Raw genomic sequence first — 21,861 nt, forward strand, 5'->3', positions numbered from 1 at the left:
TGCACACTAAAAGACTTTCAGAGGCGGAGGTAGATCGGAAGTTATTGTCTAGACCCTCATTTCTTCGAGTCTTAATGCACGAAACAAAGACCAAGTACCCAGATTGTTCAGAGAAAACGAACAAAAAAGGTAGAATAGGAAGCACGCTCGATCTCTAATCTTCTTCATTTCGAGTTTTGATTGCAAAAAGCAGTTGCTGTTGATTTTGCAGAAACGAAAAACCATCCAAAGAGCCCAGCAACGAAAATAAAAAAACTCCAATCACAGTTTGGTTTTGTAGCAATGAAATCTCACAATCCACCCAAGAGCCATAAAAAATTTGAAGTTGAAGAAACCCTCCAAAGCAGATCGATTTTGCAGAAGCAAACCCAGCAATGAAATCAACCATCACAAGAACCTTAATTCGATTATTTCTGAGAAGGAACCCAGCAACAAAATCGACCTTCTTAGGAACCCTCCAATCACTCAATCCACTGTCAGTCCTCCCGCCTCGTCGATGCCGATACTCCAACTACAGCTCCGATCCTCAAAGGTCTCTTACAAGACTTGAACTTCGAGACTTAATCGAGCTTCTCAAGATCCCTAACACTAGACTATGAAAGGTATCTTTATAAAAAGAAGTGTGTGATGTGGATCAAAGGTTTCAACTGAAATATACCCACAGGAACGAAACCCAAACAGCATAGGCCCATATTTGTTGGTTTCCATGAATCAAGCTAGGCCCAAGCCTAAGACCAATATTGACTTAGACCTAAGCCCAATTCTAGTCTATGCGTATAAAGAATCTTTAGGAATATGTTAATTGTCAATAAAGGAAGTCTATTGTCAAAAAGGAGGGGCTCCATTGTCAACGGGAGGCTCCCTTGCAAAATTAGGTAAAGTTTTGGTGGGAGTTAAGTCAATGTTTAGTGGTTGGTAGGTGGAAGTTAGGCACAGCAATAGAGTTCAACAAACAAGAATTTTATGAATGAAAATGCTTTGGTTTAGTATCATTTTGTTGTGAGAGACAGCGTGAGGTGAGATACCTAGTGGTTAGTGAAAGACTGACCAAGGCCATAGGTGAGAGGCCTTGGTCATATCCTCTTATTCTTTTCCCTTCTCTTTTACCTACGCTTCTACCCTGCTTCTACCCTGCTTCCAAGAAACTACAAGTCTACAATATTTGCTTGAATTGTTGTTATTATTCTCAACTCTAGTCCATTGAAGGCTCAAAGGAGGTTGTTGGTAGAAGGCCAACTTCTGCCACTCATAACGTTTCAGTCCAGCAAGTCAACATCGTTGACACTCTTTTCCAGTAGGGTAGATAGCCTCTACTTAAAGGAAGACACCTTGCTGCCAAGGGGTACTAAGGCTTTCTATTTGTTTTCAGTTGCAGTATTCCCTGTCCATATACAAACCACTTTGACCAGCAAATCTGATCCACTTGATCAGCAGGTTGTGAGTTGTTTTCTTTCCTCTTAATTCTGGTCCAGCCTAGCCCTGTGATTCTGGTTTCTACATGGAATCCTAGTCTCTACCTGTGAAAATGACTTAGGACTCCACCATTTTTCTGAAAACTCAGAAACCTAGTATTGTCTAGTCTATACCAGCCACCAAACCTTTACCTAATTTTGACAAGGGAACCTCCCTTTGACAATGGAACCCCTCCTTTTTAAAAATGAAGCCTCCCATTTAACTATAGGGCCTCCTTTATTGACAACTAACATACTCCTAAAGATTCCTTACACATATAGACTAGAATTGGACTTAGGTCTGGCCCAATATTGGTCTTAGGCTTGGGCCTAGCTTGATCCATGAAAACCCATAAATAAGGGTCTATGTTGTTTGGGCCTTTTTCATGCGGGCCTATTTCAGTTGAAACATTTGATCCACATCAATATGAGTCGAAAATTATTTTTATTTAAAAAAAGAAGAAGAATATATTACGTAATCGACCTTCTTAGGAACCTTAATCCTAGACTTCGAAGGGTGTGAAGGTACTTTTTTCAAGTGAGATGAGGTTATTTTTATCTAATGAAAAATTTGCCACGAAACATGAGTTTATGCTTTTACATGGTAGTCTAATATGATATGATATATATATCATACTATCATATAAAAAACCCGAACGCATATTTTATGACAAATATTTTCACTTGACAAATTAACTTTTCACTTGACAAAATTACCCTCCTAAAATCATTACTATTATACCTTTCGAAGTCTAAGATTAAACTTCCTGAGAAAATTGATTACGTAAATACATTCCTCTTATTAAAAATAAACCTTCGATTTATATCTTCTTTTTTTTAAATACCCTACAACTTCTAGGGTTAGGGATGTTGAGAAAGTCAAAACATTCCTCTCCACAAACTATTAGTGGTTCATGTCTGAAGCTTTGATCCATGTGAACTTGACTTTCAATAGTTTCCAACAATGGATTGTAGGGGCGTTGTGCTAGGATGAACCGCTGATGTAGCCTAGGTGAAATGACTTCCACTTAGGACCAGGTTTTGTCTAAGGGTTGGCCGAATGGGCAGATTAGGGTTATTAGGGAAAAAGTTAGGGTTAGGGCTAAGTAATGACTATGGAGTTTATAGGGTTTTAAAAGGCAGGTTTAAAAGGTCTTAGTGGTATAAAGATATTAGGGTTAGGAGAAGTTTTGAAATTCTGCAATTTTGGCAGAATCGGGTCACAGGCTTTAGGGTTTAATGGGGTGAAGAGATGAAGGGGTTAGAGTGGGAATTATGGGCTAGGGCTGAGGTCGAGTGTGGGGAATGATGTAGGGAAGGTGGGCTGAGAATAGGGTTTGAAGGTGATGGCTAGATCTGGAATTATAATGGAGTCCTAGTTGAAGTAGGAGTTGCAGGTTTAATGGGATTGAGGGTTGAATGGATAAGTTGCAGGGTTACAGTTTGAAGATTGAAGAAGACCTCCTGACCTTCACAGTGCAAGGAGTCGCAGGTTTCCCCACCCTGCACCACCTTGAGTCCACAAGGATATAGGCTCGCAGAGGAGCAGGAGCAGCAGTCGAATGCAGCAACTCAGATCTGAAACAGAGATTTTTTTAAGCTGAAAAGATGTGGGGGAGCCTCCCACGAATTGTCTATTTATAATAAAAAGATGGCCAATGGCCTTACACAAATATGTAGACTAGGACTAGGAATCCTAGTTCTAAATCCTAAAACCAACCAATCCTAATCAAACTAGGACTGATCTGAAATCTAATAAATACACTTGTATTCTAACTAGGAATACAAGTTTAAACAACTAAAAAAACAACGTATCCCTCTAAAATCGTGGAGGGAATACTAAGCATACTTAAACAAATAAAAAAGACTGTTTTACCCCTACATAACAGAAAACAGAAAAATAAAGGCTCCAACGAAAAATAAAAAGAACAGCCAAATAAATCATGGCTTCGGCTTCTTCTTCCTAGTGCTTGGATCTGCATCAACCGCCCTCAAGCCATGAAACTTATGACACTCTTGGACCTAAAGCAAACTGAACCTGAAAATAGTCCAAATCCATTGGATCCAAGCATGAGCCCATCCAAACCATCTCAAACCCAAGCTCACATCAAATTAGCTTGATTTTGACAAGTTCAAACTCGTTTGAGTTGGAGGAGCAAAGGAAATAATAGATAACCTAGAGTTGCTTAAAGATACAGGATGGATATACCAAACTAAAGGACAAACAACACAGCAAAATTCAAACAATAAGCAGAAAACGTTATACTGAACATGTATATCAAGCAAGATATGGATGTACAAACCAATATGGAATTACAAATCACACATCATTCAACTCATTGAATTTATTATTATTCCATCGTAAATAGATAGAGACACAGAGACACAACCTGAATTCGATTATTCCTCTTTTAGGTGATTAGATCTATAGAGAGCAGATTCTTCTGATCGACGGTATGAATTTTGGTGGCCACGAACCCATCCTTTCTCTGATGCTACTCAATCCAGTGCCGTTCCTCCTCCCGCCTCATCGATGCCTACACCCAACAACAACTCCAATCCTTCGAAGGGTATTTTGCAAGATTTGATGTATGGGATGGGCATCAAAGCATCAAAGAATACAGTGCACACAATTCTAAAGCAATCCAACCAAGAGCCTAACTTAATAGGATTCAAATAAAATCAATAGTTTTTCAAGTTGGTAGATAAATACTTTACACTGAAAAAACAATGAAGAACCAGTTTTCATTGGGGAAACAAATATGAAAGTTAGAATCAATAATTAATCGATATAGCAATCAAAGCATCAAAAGAATTCAGGGCACACAATTCTAAAGCAATCCAAACCAAGATCCTAACCTTGCAAAATTCAAACAAAATCAATAGTTTCCCAATAGAGTACCAATTTGAAAATTGAGATGGCTAACACCTCATTTACTTTTCCCCATGTAAGCTGATACCTTCGTCTACTCTTAGGGGGCAAAAATCTAAGATCATCCTAATGATAGCATGAAGAAACTTCCATCGGGGAACCAATAGACCAACAGAAGCCAGTATGAATTCAATGAACAAAATTTGGCATAAACCGATCGCAATTCAATCAGATCCAACCCTGACAAAATTCAGATTAGAGTTTGAATGAATATAAAAGGAAAGGTAAGGGTGAAACAATTGACCATGCCTTCTCGAAAGGTTTACAATTCAATAAATCCAAACTGTAATCACATCAGAAATCAACAATCCAGATTATTACATCTGATAAAATCCATTAGTGAAGATAAATATCGATCATGAATTACCTTATATTTCCTGCAAAGGCCCTGCAATTTATGAAACGGTCCAGGAGGTGAAGTAGAAGAGGCCATCAGACAAAGCTCGACCATGTCTGAGAGAAACCCAGTTCAGAAAAGGAATTTCTGAGCCTCAATCTCCTCCTTTCGAGGGGGTCAAAAATCAACCATTGTATCCAACCTATCAAAGAAACCCCAAAACACTCACAAGACGACAACCATTAACATTGTTTATCCATCCCCAATCCTCAAAAGTCAGAAATATTAAAGGTTTTAGGCTCGGGTGGCAACCATTTAAAACTTGAAAAATAAAAATTGGGTATTTAAAGGAAGATCAGGAAGAGTGGGTTATCCCCTTCTGAATTACTGTGGCACCACAACGGGGGCAAGACGATTGGGTCATCGACGCCGTTTAGAGGAAGAGAGACTGAGAGGTTACTTACAGTAAAGAAGAACAAACCTTTTGAAGGAAGAGAGAAAGAGGGAAACGTTACCAGTGAATCGATAGATTTTGACGGAGGATTTGTGGCCTTGCAGATCTAGTGCGAGGGCTTTGCGTCTCTGGAGTCGTCAGTTCTCTTTGCCCCTCATCGGAGATAGAGAGAGACCGGATCCGGCTCCTCTCCTACGACCAGCCCCACCTCCTTCCCTCCTACTAGACACAAACAGGGGTGGACCCCACCAGGGCAAGGGCAGGGCAGTCATTTCGCCCCAGTTTATGTCTGGTAGGAGGGAGGGAGGTGGGGCAGGAGAAAATTATCCTCCCAGGTTCCCTTGCCAGCACAGTTCCCTAGTGCCTCTAATAAGAGGGGGGGTGGACCCCATTCGGACAAGGGATAAGATGGTCATTTTCATCCCCTATGAGAGGAATCGTACGAATGTATCAGGCAGGGAACCTGAGAGGATCCATGGGGCGGGTCGTAGGAGAGGAGCCGGATGTAGAGAGACTAGCGGTTGGATTAAAATCCTCTGCAATTCTTTTATCTTGTGGTGCCTTGCAATTTGGGTCTAAGAGCTCGACACGTGGAAGATGCTTCATGTAACAGTGAGAGCTCGATTGATCCAATTTTCTTTTTTTCTTTCTTCTCGAGCTCGGCACTGTTAGATGTCGGGCATCTTTCACATGTTGAGCTCTCAGGCCCAAACTACAAGGCACCACAAGATTAAGGCACTGCAGAGGATTTTTTTTCCCAGGAGTTAGTGTTTCGACAATGGGAGCAGCCCGTTGTTGAGTCTGTTTCCTTTACTCCTTAATAACTGTGCGTGGTGGTGGCTGCAAAGTGCTGAGCACAAAGTCCTTCCCAATTCCTTGATCGTCGAGTGCGGTGCAATTCGAGGTTGAGAGGTCGACAGCTGGCAGGCGCAACATCCAACAATTTGAGATCAATTGAGTCAATTTATTTATTTTTTTCTTTCTCATCGAGCTCGGCATGACAATACTTCGTTCATTCGGCGTACTACTTATGTGACTGTACTTTTATTGCTTTACGTGGATGACATGTTTATTACAGAGGATGACATTACAAGCATACAATCTTTAAAACTCTTTCTTCGTTAATATTTTGAGATAAAGGATCTTAAGTTGTTATGATATTTTCTTGGCCTTGAAATTTCCTCTACCACTGATGGATATTTCCTATCTCAGGCAAAGTATGTGTCTAATCTATGGTCTCATAGCATATCACAGATAAACAAAACTGTTGACACTCATCTTGAATTTAACATCAACCTACGAGCAACTAATGGAAAATATTTTGTCAATCAGTTCATGACTATCCCACAATCCAGTCAATTTACTTCCGTTCTTTGGATTCTTTGATTAATCAAGGACACTCCATCATGGCTTGCTATACTCCTCTAGCTCCTGTCTTGGGTTGAGGGCCTATTTTGATGCTAACTAGGCAGGTGATTACTTATTAGTGTTCCACAACGAGCTACTGTGTTTTTCTTGGTGATTCCATTGTCTCTTGTGTAGTAAGAAACAAAGTGTTGCTGCTCACTCCTATACTGAAATCGAGTACCAAGCTCTTCCAAATGTAACTTCTCAACTCCGACTAGATACTATGACAGCATGAGTGCTGCTCAATTACTCACAAATGTGTTTCACAAACCCACCAAGTATATTGAAATTGTTTTTCATTTTGTTCGTCATCATTTGCTTAATGGACCTCTCACTCTTCCCTTTATTCCATCAGTGCATCAGCCTGCAGATCTATTTACTAAAATGCATCTTTATGACCGCATTCTTCATTGGTGTCCAAACTCAAGTTGGGTTTCTCTGATCCACATTGAGTTTAAGGGAGTGTTATTGTCTATTGTCTCTTGTATATTTTGGATTACCTTATGTACTTCTTAAGTTGCATTCTCCTTCTTTGTAGAGTCTTTCCATATATAGACCTACCTTATGTGGATATCCTAATCTTGGATTTACACTATTCTAATGAACATATATACAACAAACAAGCTTTCATTAGAATTATAATTTCATATGTTCCTAAGATTTTTCTTTGAATTCTTTATTTACCTTTTTTTTTTTTTTTTTTTGGGGGGGGGGGGGGGAGGGAATTGGACTTGAGAGAGGGTTGGGAAAGAAAAAGAAATGAAAATGCAGAATCCTCTTGCCAAGAATACTTAGGCGCCATGGTATACGATGTTTAGTGAAGAAAATGAGGCTCCGTTTGGTTGCAAGGGAAATTAAAGGAAAGGAAAGTAAAATTTTTAAACATAAAAAAGAAACTTTTATAATCATTACCCCTAGGATTATATTACTAACTCCTTCCATATTTGATTATAAATATTCATTTTACTTTACATCAAAATCCCTTGGATTTGAAAAGCAAAATAAAAATTACATCTAAAATCATCATTATTAAATATAATAAGAAATTTAAGTAATTTATACAATCATGTTTGATAATGATTACCAAAGTTTCATTTTTATGCATGATTATTACTCTAGCAGGCAAATTCCTATGGTGCTCACTATCTCATGAGACTATCCTTGCATTCCAAACTGAAAAATGTAGCATTTTTAAGTATTTTGAAGTTAGAATTAGAAGTATTAATCATTGATTCCCTCGCAAAACTGCTACATCTCTTTTTGCTCTTCCTTGTAGTTTGAAATGGAGCAATACACGTGGATCACTTACCCAAAAAAAAAAAAAAAAAAGAATCACATGGATAAAAAATAATTATGAGTAGATTAGATGATAGATGACCTCAACCATTTGATTTTTCAGAATTTTAGGGGATTGTTTATACCATTATTACAAGGGTTTTCTTTCCCGTCACGATGCCTAGTGAAATATAACACATCACTATTTGTCATTTGACTATACATATATTAGTCCATGTGATAGAGGACCTCACATGCATCTCAATAGTCAAATTTTAATCCAAAGTAAACAAGTAAAGTTGTTCAAACTCATACTCAAAGTATTAGTAAAATGAACAAAAAGCCAGCAAAATGAATATAAAATACAAAATGGCATCTTTTGTAATTTTAGCGGCTTCCTCTACCCATTTTAAATTAAAATTGTACCAATGAGATTCTTGCATAGTCCTCTATCACATAGAGTAACCCATGTACTGCCTTATGACAAATAGTAAGGCATACTTGACTAGGCATAGTGACACCTAGAAAAACCCTATTATAATATCATCTAGTGAATGGAAATTTTTTGTTGTTTTTTTTCTTTAAACTAATCTAATGAATGGAAAAATCTAGAATAGTTTTTGCAAATCCTTTTTTTTTTTTTTTCTGAAATCAAAAGGAAAATTTATTATTGATAGAATGGAAATAGAAAGGAAGATTACATCCTAAATGGAGGGGACCTCCCTCCCCCCCCCCCCCAAAAAAAAAAAAAAAAAAAAAAAAATCCTTCCAAAGACTATAACAAAACCAATCCACAAGAGGGTTAAAATGAAAAAAAGTCTATCATGAATACATCAACTTTCTCTATCAAAGTTGCTAAAGAGTTAGCCACCTTATTATGTTATTGATTGATATAACAAATTCATTCAGTGCCCCCCTCCCCCTCAGTCTCTCAAACACTCCTGCATAAGCTCCACAGGAAACCAGAAGAACACTCAAAAAATTCTATCTAGCTAGCTAGCCATGTCTCCATGGTCTCTGAACTATGCTCACACACTCACTAAACCTAAAACAGTCGATAAGGTGATCAATTGTCATTCCTGCAGCTTGCATAAATGAGTACACAATAACCGGTCCGACGAATCGAAATCCTCTTTTTATTAGATCCTTGCTAATGCTCTCTGCTTTTGGAGTCCTCAGAGGAACATTCCTTGGGTATCTGTATCTATTGATCATTGGTTTATAATCCATATGCCCCCAAACATAGTTACTGAATGATCCATATTCATCAACAATCTACACTTCAATACAACATAAGATGATATCAGAACCTTTTTAACTTGAAATTCTTGACTTCAAATTAAACCATAAGTACTAAACTTGCCTTTACTATGCATTTGGCATTGTCTACTATACACCTTACTCTGCTTTCTGCCAACATAAGTGTCTCATTAGAACCAATCTCCATAATCTCTTTCTCACTCATCTTGGAAACACTGTTTGGGTTGAATTGAGCAAAACATTCTCTGTATCAAACAGAACACAGGTTGATCTGTAACATGAATTTAACCAATATTGAATCAAAATCTATACTGAAATCGCGCGTAAACAGTGAATACAGCACCTCAAGAGCTCCTTTCTTTTCAGGATTTCAGACCAACTGTAATCCATCAACATTCCCGACATCGATAGAAGTTCGAATAGTTGGCTATAATTCATTGTTGAACATCAAATTAGATATCATACTGTGAAGTGTGAAGAGGGAAAAAGAAAATAAAACTCACTTGTCATTGAAAACTGGCACTCCCCAACACTCATCATGGAAGTGGACATATTCCTGATCTGTATAAAGCAAAAGATGGCTCTTTCATTTCTTTATCCACAGAGAAGAAAAGAATGTTAACCAATATAAACATTTCTGAGACAATAGGAAGCATAGTAATAATACTGGCTATTTTTATAATTAGTTTTACTGTATGATTTGCTATTAAATAATTAAACAACTTGTAATTAAGTCAGAAAAATGAAAGTAACAGTAATTAATATAGAATATTGGTGCCAAAGATAAGTGATAATGTTAGTTTATAACTGAAGTAATGGACTGTAAAAGTTCCGAGTAATTATCATATAAAATGCCAATTACGTGCACATTTCATCAATGACAAGACAGCCAAACTGTTCTAACCACCACTATCATAATCTTGATTAATATGGAATACCAAGTAGTAAAAGGTTTTTGTTTTTTTTTTTTTTTTTTTGGGGGGGGGGGGGGGAGAGAAAGAACGCTATCCGGTGCTATGCCTGGGCATGTGTACCTGCGCCCAGACACAGTCCAGTGCAAAAAGACCGATGCACCCCTGGACCTTTCTGCCTTTTCAGGGGATGTGTCGGGTTGTGTCTAGGCATAGGTACATGCCCAGGCACAACACCAGTTAGTAATATCAACTTTATTACAAAAAAGAAAGAAAAAATGTACAAGAAAAGGAGGCAACCCTACCTGCAACTTATGGACATACCCCACAAGAGTAGGTAGGGAGCCTGGAGACCACTAGAAGGACCCAAACTGCTACTAAAAACCTAGCAAGCCACACAAAAAACATCACCCCAGAGACGGATTTTTATCCGCTGCTATAACTGCAGCGCTGCTGTACTCATTGTGCGGCGCTGCAGGCTCCATGTGTGCCATGTGGGGCCCGTTGTGCACACATGGCACCTGCAGCATCGCACGATGAGTATAGTAGCATTGCAGTTACAACAGCGGATAATGATCCCCCCGGAGACATCAATATTAGGGCCAAATTGGGAGGACACCCCACCTTTCAACAAGCAACTGATTCTTAGGGTTTTTAGGCTCTCTAGGAGGTTTAGACTTATATCTATCTTCCACGTCAGCCCGGACGTCTCTGATGATAATCCGAAGATACGGAAATTCCTCTCCTTTCAAATATGAGAGATGATTTTTTTGATAAATATATGAGAGATGATGCAATAAAAAGCTAAGCTAGCTATGCCCCCAATATTGTGCCCTTTACAAGTACTAGAACTCTAGAATCATGATTGGTACTTGTGTGGTTGGTTTCCTTTAGTTTTGCTGGGTATTGTGGGAATAAAATGTACCACAACCTTAATTTTGTAATCGACACATTGAGATTAGGATTGGCTCTTGGGTAAGGTGTCAAGGAAAAATTATCTCCTGCAATTTCCTGCCTGGTCCAATTCGCTAGTGTCTATAATAAGAGGAGCTGGACCCCACCTGGGCAGGGGTGGAATGGTCATTGCACCCCCTCCTTGTTAGGGGCACTAATGGAATTGGACCGAGTAGGGAATTGCAGGGGATAAAGATCCAGGGTGTCAAACCCTAGCCTGAACAGGTGAAACCAGTCTGAACTGATTCTTATTGGATCAGCTTCGGATTTGAGTATTGCACACTTGAAACTAAATTGAACCAAACCGACTTTAACCGAAACAGAAGCCGAATGAAAAATTGGACCGGAACCAACATCAAAACCAAATCACTATAGCTCTTTAATAACCCGACACCACCCCGAAACTCATTAAAAAAAATGTATTTTTCATACTCCGAAAGCAACCAAATCCAAAGCTTGTCTTATTGGTTTGGTTTCGAATTCACCATTACCACACTGAAACTGATTCAGTCCAAACCGAAACCGGTCCTAACAGACCGATTGACACCCCTACTCATGGGAGATTGATTTAACCTTTAGCTCCCACCAATACTAATGAATATGGTTTATAGTTTATACACAAAAAAATGATTACAGGTTTGATACTACTTGACTTTGGTTGCCATTAACATTTCTAAATGAAAGACAAAGAGAAAAAAAAAATAAACTTTGGAAGTTTGGACAGAGTTCTAATGCTTACCACTACTCTTTGTGATCCAATGACACCTCTTCTTCAAGGTAACACCATTAGAATCTGAACTATCTTGTTCAACTTTAGGAACTGTGATTTCCATTCTTTCAAGAAGTCCAAGACTACGAAGGGGAACCATAATCGTCCGGTCCACCCCTCTAGGAATAACAGTGACACCATTAGAATCTGGGCTATCTGTTCCAACACTAGTAGTGATCTGTTTGGTTTCTGTAATTCTTCCAGGAGTTCCAGGCTCACGAAGAGACACCAAAACCTTCCGATCCACCACCACCTGAGGAGTAGCTTCTTTGCCTATTGAATCATTAGAATTCTGTGACAAAGATAATAAAGGAAGTGATTGAGATGAGTTACTCCTCTGTGGTGCAAGTGGGTAGACCTTCTTGAGATGTTTGGATAAGAAGCTATGGGTTTGCTTCTCTGGTTTCTCCTTCCCATTGAGATTTCTCCTTACATTTACTTTTGACATACTTTGGCTGAAACAAAAAAAACAGTTGGAGCTGAAATGGGATAAGAAGTTCAGGTGGGTTGAGATTTATAGTTCATGTGGGTCTTAAAATGAAATTCTTAAGTTTCAAAAGGGTAAAGATGGATATATAAATGTTGGTTGGTAGAATGTGAATTTCATAGTTAGATTATTATGATTTCCTTAATTAGTTTCCAAGCAAAAATGTCCCTTGGTTTCCCACTAGGTGACTTTAAATAAGTAGAATTTTTCAAAATAGCATGATCAGGTTTTTCACAAGGGGGGTTTTTTAAATTAAAATATGGAAAGGTGTGAATAAGGCATTTTTGTGAAATTGAAGGGCAAGTATGAGCCTTTTTTTTTTTTTCCTTCTTTTTAGTTGTAGAGTTTGTCTCAGTGAATTTGTTTTATCATTTATGGGTGGTGTCCATATTCCATTCCATTCCAAACTTCACTTCTACTCCTAAATCCGAAAGGGTTGAGGCATACTTCTTGCCTGCATAGAAAGAGAAATTTCATCCCATCACAGTTAGTTTTTCAATTTGTGATGTCTACAACAAATTATTATTTATTGGGTCTAAAAGGCTAAACTAAGCTTGTCATGGTTATCAGGAATCCAAAAAAATAAAATATAAAAGGGAGTGTTACAATTATTTTTGGCACCTTAGAAGGTATCAATAAGAAAAGATATATATAGTTTTCGTCTTGTTCACTATTTGCCACGCGGCAATACATGTGTTAGTCCATGTGATGGAGGACCAGACAAGTATTTCATCGATATAATTTTAGCTTAAAATGAGTAGGAGGAACTAGTTAAATTACGAAAGAAGCCATTTTGTATTTTATATTCATCTCTATTTGATGGCATTTTGATAATTTTACTAAGACTTTGAATTATAGTTTGAGTAACTTTCCTTGCTTATTTTGAACTAAAATTTGGTCATTGAGATGTATGTGGGGTTCTCTATGACATGGACTAACTCAAGTACTGAAAAATGTCAAATAGTGAAGCATTATACGTTGGTTTTTTTTTTTTTTTTTTTTTTTTGTGTGCAATAAATTGATTTATGGAAAACGAACTCGTGAGCAACTTAAAGCATCCTAAACACAAAGCTCATGGAGCATTATACTTCACTAGGTATAATGACGTCTAAAAGGACCCTTAAATATTATATAAACTTATAATTATTACATCAAATATTAATATTTAACTAATAAAACATGAGTTGGTCCTACAATTTATGTCGCTTTTTTTACGATAATTTTCAAATATAAACGTTTTAAACTCGTATTGTCATTTTTTGCATTTTTGCCATTTTCGAAATGTTTTTTGGCTGTCCTGTTTGATTTCTAAACCATTTTAAACGCATCGAACCGAACAAAGTTTTTTTATCATTCTGTTTTAACTATATTTCAATTAAACCAATCAAATCATTTAAAAAATAATAAAAATAAATAAAATCCCAATCTTACATGTCCATTGGACAATGAGGCCATAGAATTAAGCTTTGAGGGATTAGCATCTTTTGAATCTGAAAATTATAATTAATATTAAATTTTAGTGAAAAGGTTGGGCACGCTAGGGTGCCCAAGCCCAACATGTATTATTTATTCTCTTTTCTCTTTTTTGTAAAAGACCTCCATGTCCTTTTATGTCCATCTATGATCTATGTGATTGGTGTATGTCGCTAGTTTACTGAAACTGGTGGCATACCCAACCCTCACGAATTTTTATCTTATACGGTTCCCTAGGGCCTCTCACAAGAGGAGGGTGGACCCTACCCGGGTAGAGTGTTCGGTCAAGTGCCCCGGGTGGGTCCCACCCCCCCTCTTGTGAGAGGCACTAGGGAACCGCACCGGTCAGGAAATTGTAGACGATAACGATTCCAACCCTCATCCTAAATTTTATTATAATATCATAATTTTTCTGGACAAAAAAGGACAAAAAAAATTACAAATTATTTCAAAATCAATATCATATTGTTTCTCATATAGGGTTAGTCCCAAGTTTTTTTTTTGGGTAGAAAGTCCCAAGTTCCTAACCTGCTTGGGTTATGAGCACCCCAAAAAAAACTTGCTTGGGTTAGACCGCACGTCGTCTGGTCCGGTTGGCTGGTCCAATCCTGCACTTCAGACCCTGCATTTTGTTGTAATTTGCCATCAAAGAAACCAGAAAGGTTACTTGAGAAGTTGAGATGTTTTGGTTCAAGTAGGATCTCTCTCTCTCTCTCTCTCTCACCCTAGGGGTTTCACTTATTTCAAGTTCAAAATTGCCGGGAAACTAACGGCTGGTAGGAACGATTGTACGAAACCCTAGAGGCTTCTTCATGCATAATCAATTACGTCCATGGACATTGCTTCGTCGCCCTCCAAAAACCCTGAATCCCCTCGCTTACCTCGTCTTAAACCCTTCATTTTCTAATACAGCATCAGCAACTGAAGACGATTCCATCGATTTCTCTATCTCTAACCCTAGAGATCCCGTTGGAGAAATTCTCAGAGGTTTCAAAAGTTTTGGACCTTGTAAATTCCTCAGCAGCGATCTCTTCCGGATGTTGATTCCATGTTTGAGTCCCTCACAAGTCGATCAGATTCTCCATACATTGGGAACCCATGATGCGGAGTCTGCAGTTGCTGTCTTCTATTCCTTGAGAGATAACTATGGGTTTCGGCACTCTAGGATTTCTAATTTCGTTATTTGCCATGTCGTAGCTGAAAAGGGGCACCTAAGAGAATTGCGTCAGATATTAAGAAAGATGGTGGAATCAGAAGGTACGGCACTCTAGGATTTCTAATTCATAGCTGTAGTTCTACTTTGGTTCTGAGATTGATAACTGCATTTGGATTATTAGTAGGGACAATCATTTATCGGTTTCTTGTTATTTCCTTTAGGATCTGATTCGGCACCTTGTCTGTGTGAGCTACTGTGGAATAATTTCAAAGGGTGGAATTCAAGTAATCTGGTATGGGAAATGTTAGCTAACGTTTATTCAAGCTATGGGATGGTTTGTGATGCGTTGTTCATAATTGGTAGGATGAAGCACTATAACTTTCAAATTTCCATTTCAACGTACAACAATTTAATGTGCAACCTGAAACACATGGATGTCGTATGGGATATATACCATGAAATTAAAGCCAGTGGTCTTCCTCCAAGTGAATATACTCATAGCATCCTTATAGATTCTCTATGCAAGCAGTTGAGATTGGGAGATGCAGTAGCCTTCTTTCAGGAGACTGTAGGAAAAGAATTTAGACCCTGCATCGTTTTGTTCAATACCCTCATTTCAGGGTTCTGCAGTGTGGGTTCTGTAGATATTGCCAAATCATTTCTTTGTATGATGCTCAAGTACGGAGTACTTCCTGATGTCTACAGTTACAATACTCTTATTCATGGGCTATGTGTTGCAAGAGCTGTGAAGGAAGCCATGGAGTTCTCCGATGACATGGAGAGGAACGGTATTGAGCCTGACTTGGTTACGTATAACATTCTTGTTAATGGTTTTCGTTTGCTTGGTAACATGAATGGGGCCAGGGACCTCATTTTGAAGATGCAGTTGAAAGGGTTGAACCTGAATGTTGTTACATACACGATACTAATCTGTGGACATTGTGAAATGGGCAATATCAGAGAAGGTTTGAAGTTGAGAGAAGAGATGATTTCACAAGGTTTTCAGTTGAATATTGTCACATACAGTGTATTGCTCAGCAGTCTATGTAAAACTGGCTTACTTGATGAAGCCATGGGCTTGCTTTACGAAATGGAAGCTGTTGGCTTGGAACCAGACCTTGTTACTTATTCCATCTTAATTGATGGCTTTTGCAAGAATGGGCAGATGGAGAGGGCAATTAAGATATATACAGAAATGTGCTCAAAGAGAATCATCCCCAATTCCTTCGTGTATGGTGCAATTCTGTCAGGTCTGTGCCAAAAGGGAATGATATCAGAGGCAAGGGCATATTTTGACACCCTAACTCAGCATGACTTAGTGGCAGATATCATTTTGTATAACATAATGATTGATGGGTATGCAAAACTCGGTAATATTGATGAGGCTGTACTACTGTACAAGAAAATAATTGAAAATGGGATTACTCCAAGTATTATCACATTTAATTCCCTAATCCATGGCCTGTGCAAGAATAGGAGACTGGCAGAGGCTAAATGGTTGTTGCAACATGAAATTCCGGTTTATGGATTGGTACCAAGCGTTGTGACTTATACTACTCTGTTGGATGCATTTTACAAAGAGGGAAATCTAAGGGATGTGCTTGAATTGTGGCTTGAGATGGAAGCAAAAGTTGTTGAACCTTCTGTTGTGACTTATACTGTAGTTATAAAAGCATTTTGTAAAAAATGGAGGCTACAAGAAGCTGTCCGAGTACTATTGGACATGCGTGCAAAGGGTCTCACCCCAGATCAGATTACTTACAATACCCTCATCCACGGTTTTTTCAAGGTTCGAGACATTAGAACCGCATTTCATCTACTTTGTGAAATGCAACAGCATAATCTGGAGCCCAGTCCTGTTACGTATAATGTTCTCATTAAAGGCCTTTGCATGCACAAAGACTTAACCTATGCTGATATGCTACTGCATTCTCTTCAAGATCCCAATGTCAAATTGACAAAAACTGCTTACACCACAATAATCAAAGCACATACTGCAAAGGGCAATGCTCATAAGGCAAAAGTTCTTTTCAATCAAATGTTGGAGAGGGGATTTGAAATCACAATTAAAGATTATAGTGCAGTGATTAACAGACTGTGCAAAAAGTTCTTAATAAATGAAGCAAAAGATTTCCTTTGCATGATGCTATCTCACGGTGTTTATCCAGATCGAGAAATATGTGGGGTAATGCTTAATTCTTTTCGACGGAACGGTGATGTCAGTTCAATATCTGAACTAATGGCAGAGATGACCAAAACTGGCTTGCTTACTGATTAACTTCGGGGGAAGAGATAATTGTGAATTCTAATTGAATCCATTGGAAGGATAAGCTGATTGGTTGGTAGATTTGGCAGTTTCATTTTGAAGGTATGTTTCCTTTCCTGTCACAATCATCTTCTAGCATAATCAAATCTTAAAAAAAAAGGGCGTACCCAGTGCACGAGGCTCCAGCCATTGCGGGGTCTGGGGAGGGTCATAATGTACGTAGCCTTACCCCTGCTTTCACAGAGATGCTGTTTCTAGACTCGGACCCGTGACCACTATTAAGCACAAAAGTTGGCAGGAGCTGATTCAAGCTTTATGCCTATGTGATAGGTAAGGCACCTTATGTGCACTTTACTCCACCTTGCTCCTTATCATAATCAAATCTATACTCTATATATCTTTTTATAGAAATTGCTTTTTCCATCTTTATGTCATGCTTCCTTTGATGTTCCTAATTTTGACCCCCTTTACAATTACTCTTCTAGGTTGCAAGTTGTATATGTATCACATGTAACAATTAGAATTTGTTTATCTCCAAATCTTTGCCTAGCGACTTGAAAAATGTAGTTTCTGATTTCAAGTCACTTATTGGGTGTGTACTATGCAATAACGAAGTTGGTCCTTATGGTCTTATTCTTAAATTTCATTCAAAACTTATTAGTGCTTGTATTAGAGGATATTAGAATTGACAATTAGTAAATTTGGTCAACAAAGAGAAATGAGAAATGATTTAACAGTCCATCTGTTATTGATTTATTCTATGCATCTCTAAGCTCTCTCAGTAATTAAATCAGTAGAGATGCCTTTAAACTTTGGCCTGAAGAAGCTAGAATGACTTTTTTTTAGGCTGTAACTTCCTTGAAATTGTGATCTGTGAGTTGATTATTCAGAATTATTCTGCTACCCAGGTACACCCGAAGCACCTGCGCTATATCTTGGGAGAGACTGCATGAAGAACTGGAATGGCTCTCCAGCAGCATTGTAAACAAGGTAAAAATGAAAACAAAAGAAAAAGAATGAAACAAGCAATTCTAATGAGAGTGATAACACTGAAAGTTAAATTGCAGGCTTGTGCACCCTTTATTCATTGGTTGCCTTAGAATGTTCAAGGATTTTCAACATTGGAGATGTGTTCAAGCCTCAAGGTATGCTGATACGAATCCATATTGGCCAATCTGGTGTGATCTTGATGATATTTACCTGATCCTGTGAGCAATCGTCATGCATGTGCATCGATTGGATCAGTGTTAGCCATTCCGCCTGATCCGTAGTTCTGATAAGTTTGTATCCCTTTAAATATTATTTTAAAGTGTACACTCTACTTGCACACTTATATTTTTATTTGAAAATTTATGGTCATTTCTCCTTTTGCTTTAGGGTCCTGATTTACTATTGTACAGCTGAACATCAATAGGTTATTTATTTACTTAGTTTTCAGTAGAAATTGAGGTTGCATAGCTCTTAAGAATCATGTATTTTTAATCATGATATGGAACCCATTTCAGCGACAGCATTTGTTGCATTTCTTTCCAGGCTTGACATTTCTCGGTGCTCGTGGAGAATAAAAGAATTTTATTGCCTACTGAATTAAACACTCTCATGATAGTTGGCTTGGTGCCATCTTTTCACATTTACCTGTTAAGAAATATTTAGGTTTCTCAGTTGTCTTTCTTTCCTTAAACTTGTTTCATATTTATTCTTTTTGTACGTCTCAACAGATTCATGGCCCTACTTCATATAACTTTAAGATTGTTGAGCTTTGAAAATTAGTTGCTATACGATTTTTTTGGATTATCTCTAATATTTGCTTAGGACTTAAAAACTTAGTTGCTGATTTCAAGTCACTGATTGGATGTGTACTATGCAATAACAAAGTTGGTCCCTATGGTCTTATTCTTAAATTTGATTTTAAAACTTATTAGTGTTAATTGGCAATTAGTAAATTTTGTCAACAAAGATAAATAAGAAATGGGAAAAGAATTTGCAGTCGATCTGTTGTTGATATATTCTATGCATCTCTAAGCTCTCTCAACAGTTAAATCAGCAGAGACGCCTTTAAACTTTGGCCTGAAGATGCTAGAATGACTGTGTTTTTTTTCCCCAGGTTGTACCTTCCTTGAACTTGTGATCTGTGAGTTGATTTTTCAGAATTATTCTGTTACCCAGGTACACCCGAAGCATCTGTGCCATATCTTGGGAGAGACTGCATAAAAGACTGGACTGGCTCTCCAGCAGCATTGCAAACAAGGTGAAAAAGAGAACATTAAAAAGAAAAGGAGTGAAGCTGATAATTCTAATGAGAGTGATAATATTGAAAGTTAAATTGCAGGCTTGTGCACCCTTTGACCATTGGATGCCTTAGAATGGTCAAGAATTTTCAGCATTGGAAATGGGCTCAGGCTATGCCAATACGAATCCACATTGGCTGATCTAGTCTGATCTTGATGATATTTACCTAATCCGGTGAGCTATCGCCATGTATGTGCATCAAGGTTCGAGGTTTCGGTCAGGCCCGAAACTGAAATGTTTCGGTCGAAACATGGTATTTTTTTTTCTGGGAATTTTGATGTTTGGTTTTGGGGGCCAAATGGCCAACTTAGGTCATAAAACTTGTAGGATACCCTATTTTAGGCACTTTAAACACAGTGGGACCATTAGATATAAAAAAACACACCCAAAATTGTAGTTTGGCTTTGGACCCTAGAAAACCCTATGTTGTACGATATTGTATACACAAAATTTAGTTCTAGAATACACATAATTCTATTAAAACAACTAAAATATGCTTTAAGAATGAATAGACATAAAATTAGATTCTATTTCGTAATTATCAAATGTTATACATGGTATTCATTACAAAGATATGGGAGTGATTTGGCCAAAATTCACAAAAATTTAGGTTTTCTATGAAGTTTCCCTCTTTGGAGTCAAAACTAGCAAAATTATACCAAAACTCAAAACATGGTCAGAATTTTGTCAAAACTGCGAAATGTCGATCAAAACCTTGCATTTTTTACGAAGGGTTTGATCAAAACAAACCAAAATCCGAAACTTGGTCGAAATTTCAGTTGAAACTTTGACAAAATGTATATCGCAGTAGGTTTCTTTTCGAGACCTTGCGAAACCGAAATGAAACCTGATATTTGCCGAAACCTCATACCATGATGTTCACCGATTGGATCAATGTCAGCCGTTCCCGCCTGATCCTTAGTTCTGATAAGTTTGTATCCCTTTTAATCTTATTTCAAGTGTACACTCTACTTGCATTCTTGTAGTTTTATTGAAAATTTTATGGCCATTTCTCCTTTTGCTTTTTTCTTTTTTGCTTTAGGGTCCTGATTTACTATTGTACAGTTGAACATCAATAGGTTATCTATTTACTCATTTTTCAGTAGAAATTGAGGAGAGCTGCATAGCTCTTAAGAACCAAATGTTTTTAATCATGATATGGAACCCATTTCAGTGACAGCACTTGCTGCATTTCTTTCCAGGCATGACATTTATCACTGCTGGTGAAGAATAAAAAATTATATTGCCTACTGGATTGAAAACTCTCGTGATTGCTGGCATGGTGCCATCTTTTCATTTTTACCTGTTAAAAAATATTTATTTTTCTCAGTTGTCTTTCCTTATACGTTTCAGATTTATTCTTTTTGTACATCTCAACAGATTCATGGGCCTACTTCGTAGGACTTTAAAGTTGTTGAGGTTTGAAAATTAGTTGCTACATGATTTTCTTGATTATTTCCGAATGGCCTAACTTCTAGGCAGTGGCCTCTAACGTACATATAGGATGCATCAACTGGTATGTCTTTCTCCTTATCCTTTGTACTGTTGCAAGTCTATATGAGCTTGCACATACTTTAGGCCCAGCCTTAGCCAATACTAATTGGTTTGATGCTTCATCTGCCCTGTCTTGTTTCTGGTTGTGGATTGGGCCCGACAATAGTATACCAGTTTTTCCATTACCTGCCCAATCGATTGGTATTAGTCTTTATGGGGTGTGAATATTGCTGTACCAATATGCTATTTCTCCAGCTTTCCTCCAGCTTTCCTCCAGCTTGCATTGCCAGTGATAAATTTGGATACAGGAGCCTATTGGTCCTGCATGTTGGTGTGGCACCTTTCGGGAAGTGTGAGAGCCACTACATCAACCTCTTTAGTGCTCTTTCATAAAGTGTTTATTGAGCTTCCAATGTGTCGTTCTTCTAAGGAATTGAAACAAAGGTTAACTTTTTCTATATAAAAGTCGGGAACCAGATCACTCCATTTTCCAATATTTTTCCAATGAATAGAATTTGATGAGCATTCATGCTATACTTTAATAATTTGTAATCTTGAGTTTCACTGACGGGTGTTTGGCTTTTTTTTGTTTTGTTTTTTGAAACAAGTAACCCCAACATGTCTAAATCCAAAATATTATTGGATTGCAGCTAATGAAAACCAGAAGCACCTTCTTGTGTATGTTATGTATTTTGAGATGCCTTCAGTCAATATTCAATCTTTCCTACATCAATGAAATCACCTGAAAACACTTGCACAATAGTGTAAATCATGTACCGACTTCAAAATGAGTACTGCTTGGCTAATCCAACTTTTATCTGTACTGTTTAAAATGAACCTGTCCAAAATACAACCAAACGCATGTTCGAAAACTGAGACCATATTTCTCAATTTTATTACTACCTCTTATTCTCTGCAAGGACAGAAAATACAACTACCCAATGGG

The 21,861-nt window shown here is 37.8% G+C and overlaps 2 protein-coding genes across 2 annotated transcripts; one reads left to right on the forward strand and one right to left on the reverse strand.

Annotated features, from left to right (window-relative positions):
* Positions 1–8,831: 8,831 nt before the first annotated feature.
* Positions 8,832–12,209, reverse strand: LOC122666156 (DNA-3-methyladenine glycosylase-like). The gene is made up of 5 exons (XM_043862284.1): positions 11,721–12,209; positions 9,620–9,677; positions 9,460–9,543; positions 9,220–9,361; positions 8,832–9,131 (listed from the first exon to the last, which is right to left on the reverse strand). Exons 1-5 carry the CDS (start codon positions 12,196–12,198, stop codon positions 8,853–8,855), a joined length of 1,041 nt encoding a protein of 346 aa, XP_043718219.1. The 5' UTR covers positions 12,199–12,209; the 3' UTR covers positions 8,832–8,852.
* A 2,207-nt stretch (positions 12,210–14,416) lies between these two features.
* LOC122666155 (putative pentatricopeptide repeat-containing protein At1g13630) lies at positions 14,417–17,157 on the forward strand. Its single transcript, XM_043862282.1, has 2 exons — positions 14,417–14,967; positions 15,088–17,157. Exons 1-2 carry the CDS (start codon positions 14,523–14,525, stop codon positions 17,142–17,144), a joined length of 2,502 nt encoding a protein of 833 aa, XP_043718217.1. The 5' UTR covers positions 14,417–14,522; the 3' UTR covers positions 17,145–17,157.
* Positions 17,158–21,861: the final 4,704 nt, after the last annotated feature.

The sequence above is a fragment of the Telopea speciosissima genome, chromosome 6 (assembly GCF_018873765.1).
Source record: "Telopea speciosissima isolate NSW1024214 ecotype Mountain lineage chromosome 6, Tspe_v1, whole genome shotgun sequence".
NCBI lineage: Eukaryota > Viridiplantae > Streptophyta > Magnoliopsida > Proteales > Proteaceae > Telopea > Telopea speciosissima.

Coding starts and splice junctions, on each gene's coding strand:
- LOC122666156 (XM_043862284.1), bottom strand. CDS start 12,198: ATGTCAAAAGTAAATGTAAGGAGAAATCTCAATGGGAAGGAGAAACCA. Junction 9,544..9,619: donor GTGCCAGTTTTCAATGACAA/GTGAGTTTTATT, acceptor AATGAATTATAG/CCAACTATTCGAACTTCTAT. Junction 9,362..9,459: donor AAAAGAAAGGAGCTCTTGAG/GTGCTGTATTCA, acceptor TGTTTGATACAG/AGAATGTTTTGCTCAATTCA.
- LOC122666155 (XM_043862282.1), top strand. CDS start 14,523: ATGCATAATCAATTACGTCCATGGACATTGCTTCGTCGCCCTCCAAAA. Junction 14,968..15,087: donor AAAGATGGTGGAATCAGAAG/GTACGGCACTCT, acceptor TATTTCCTTTAG/GATCTGATTCGGCACCTTGT.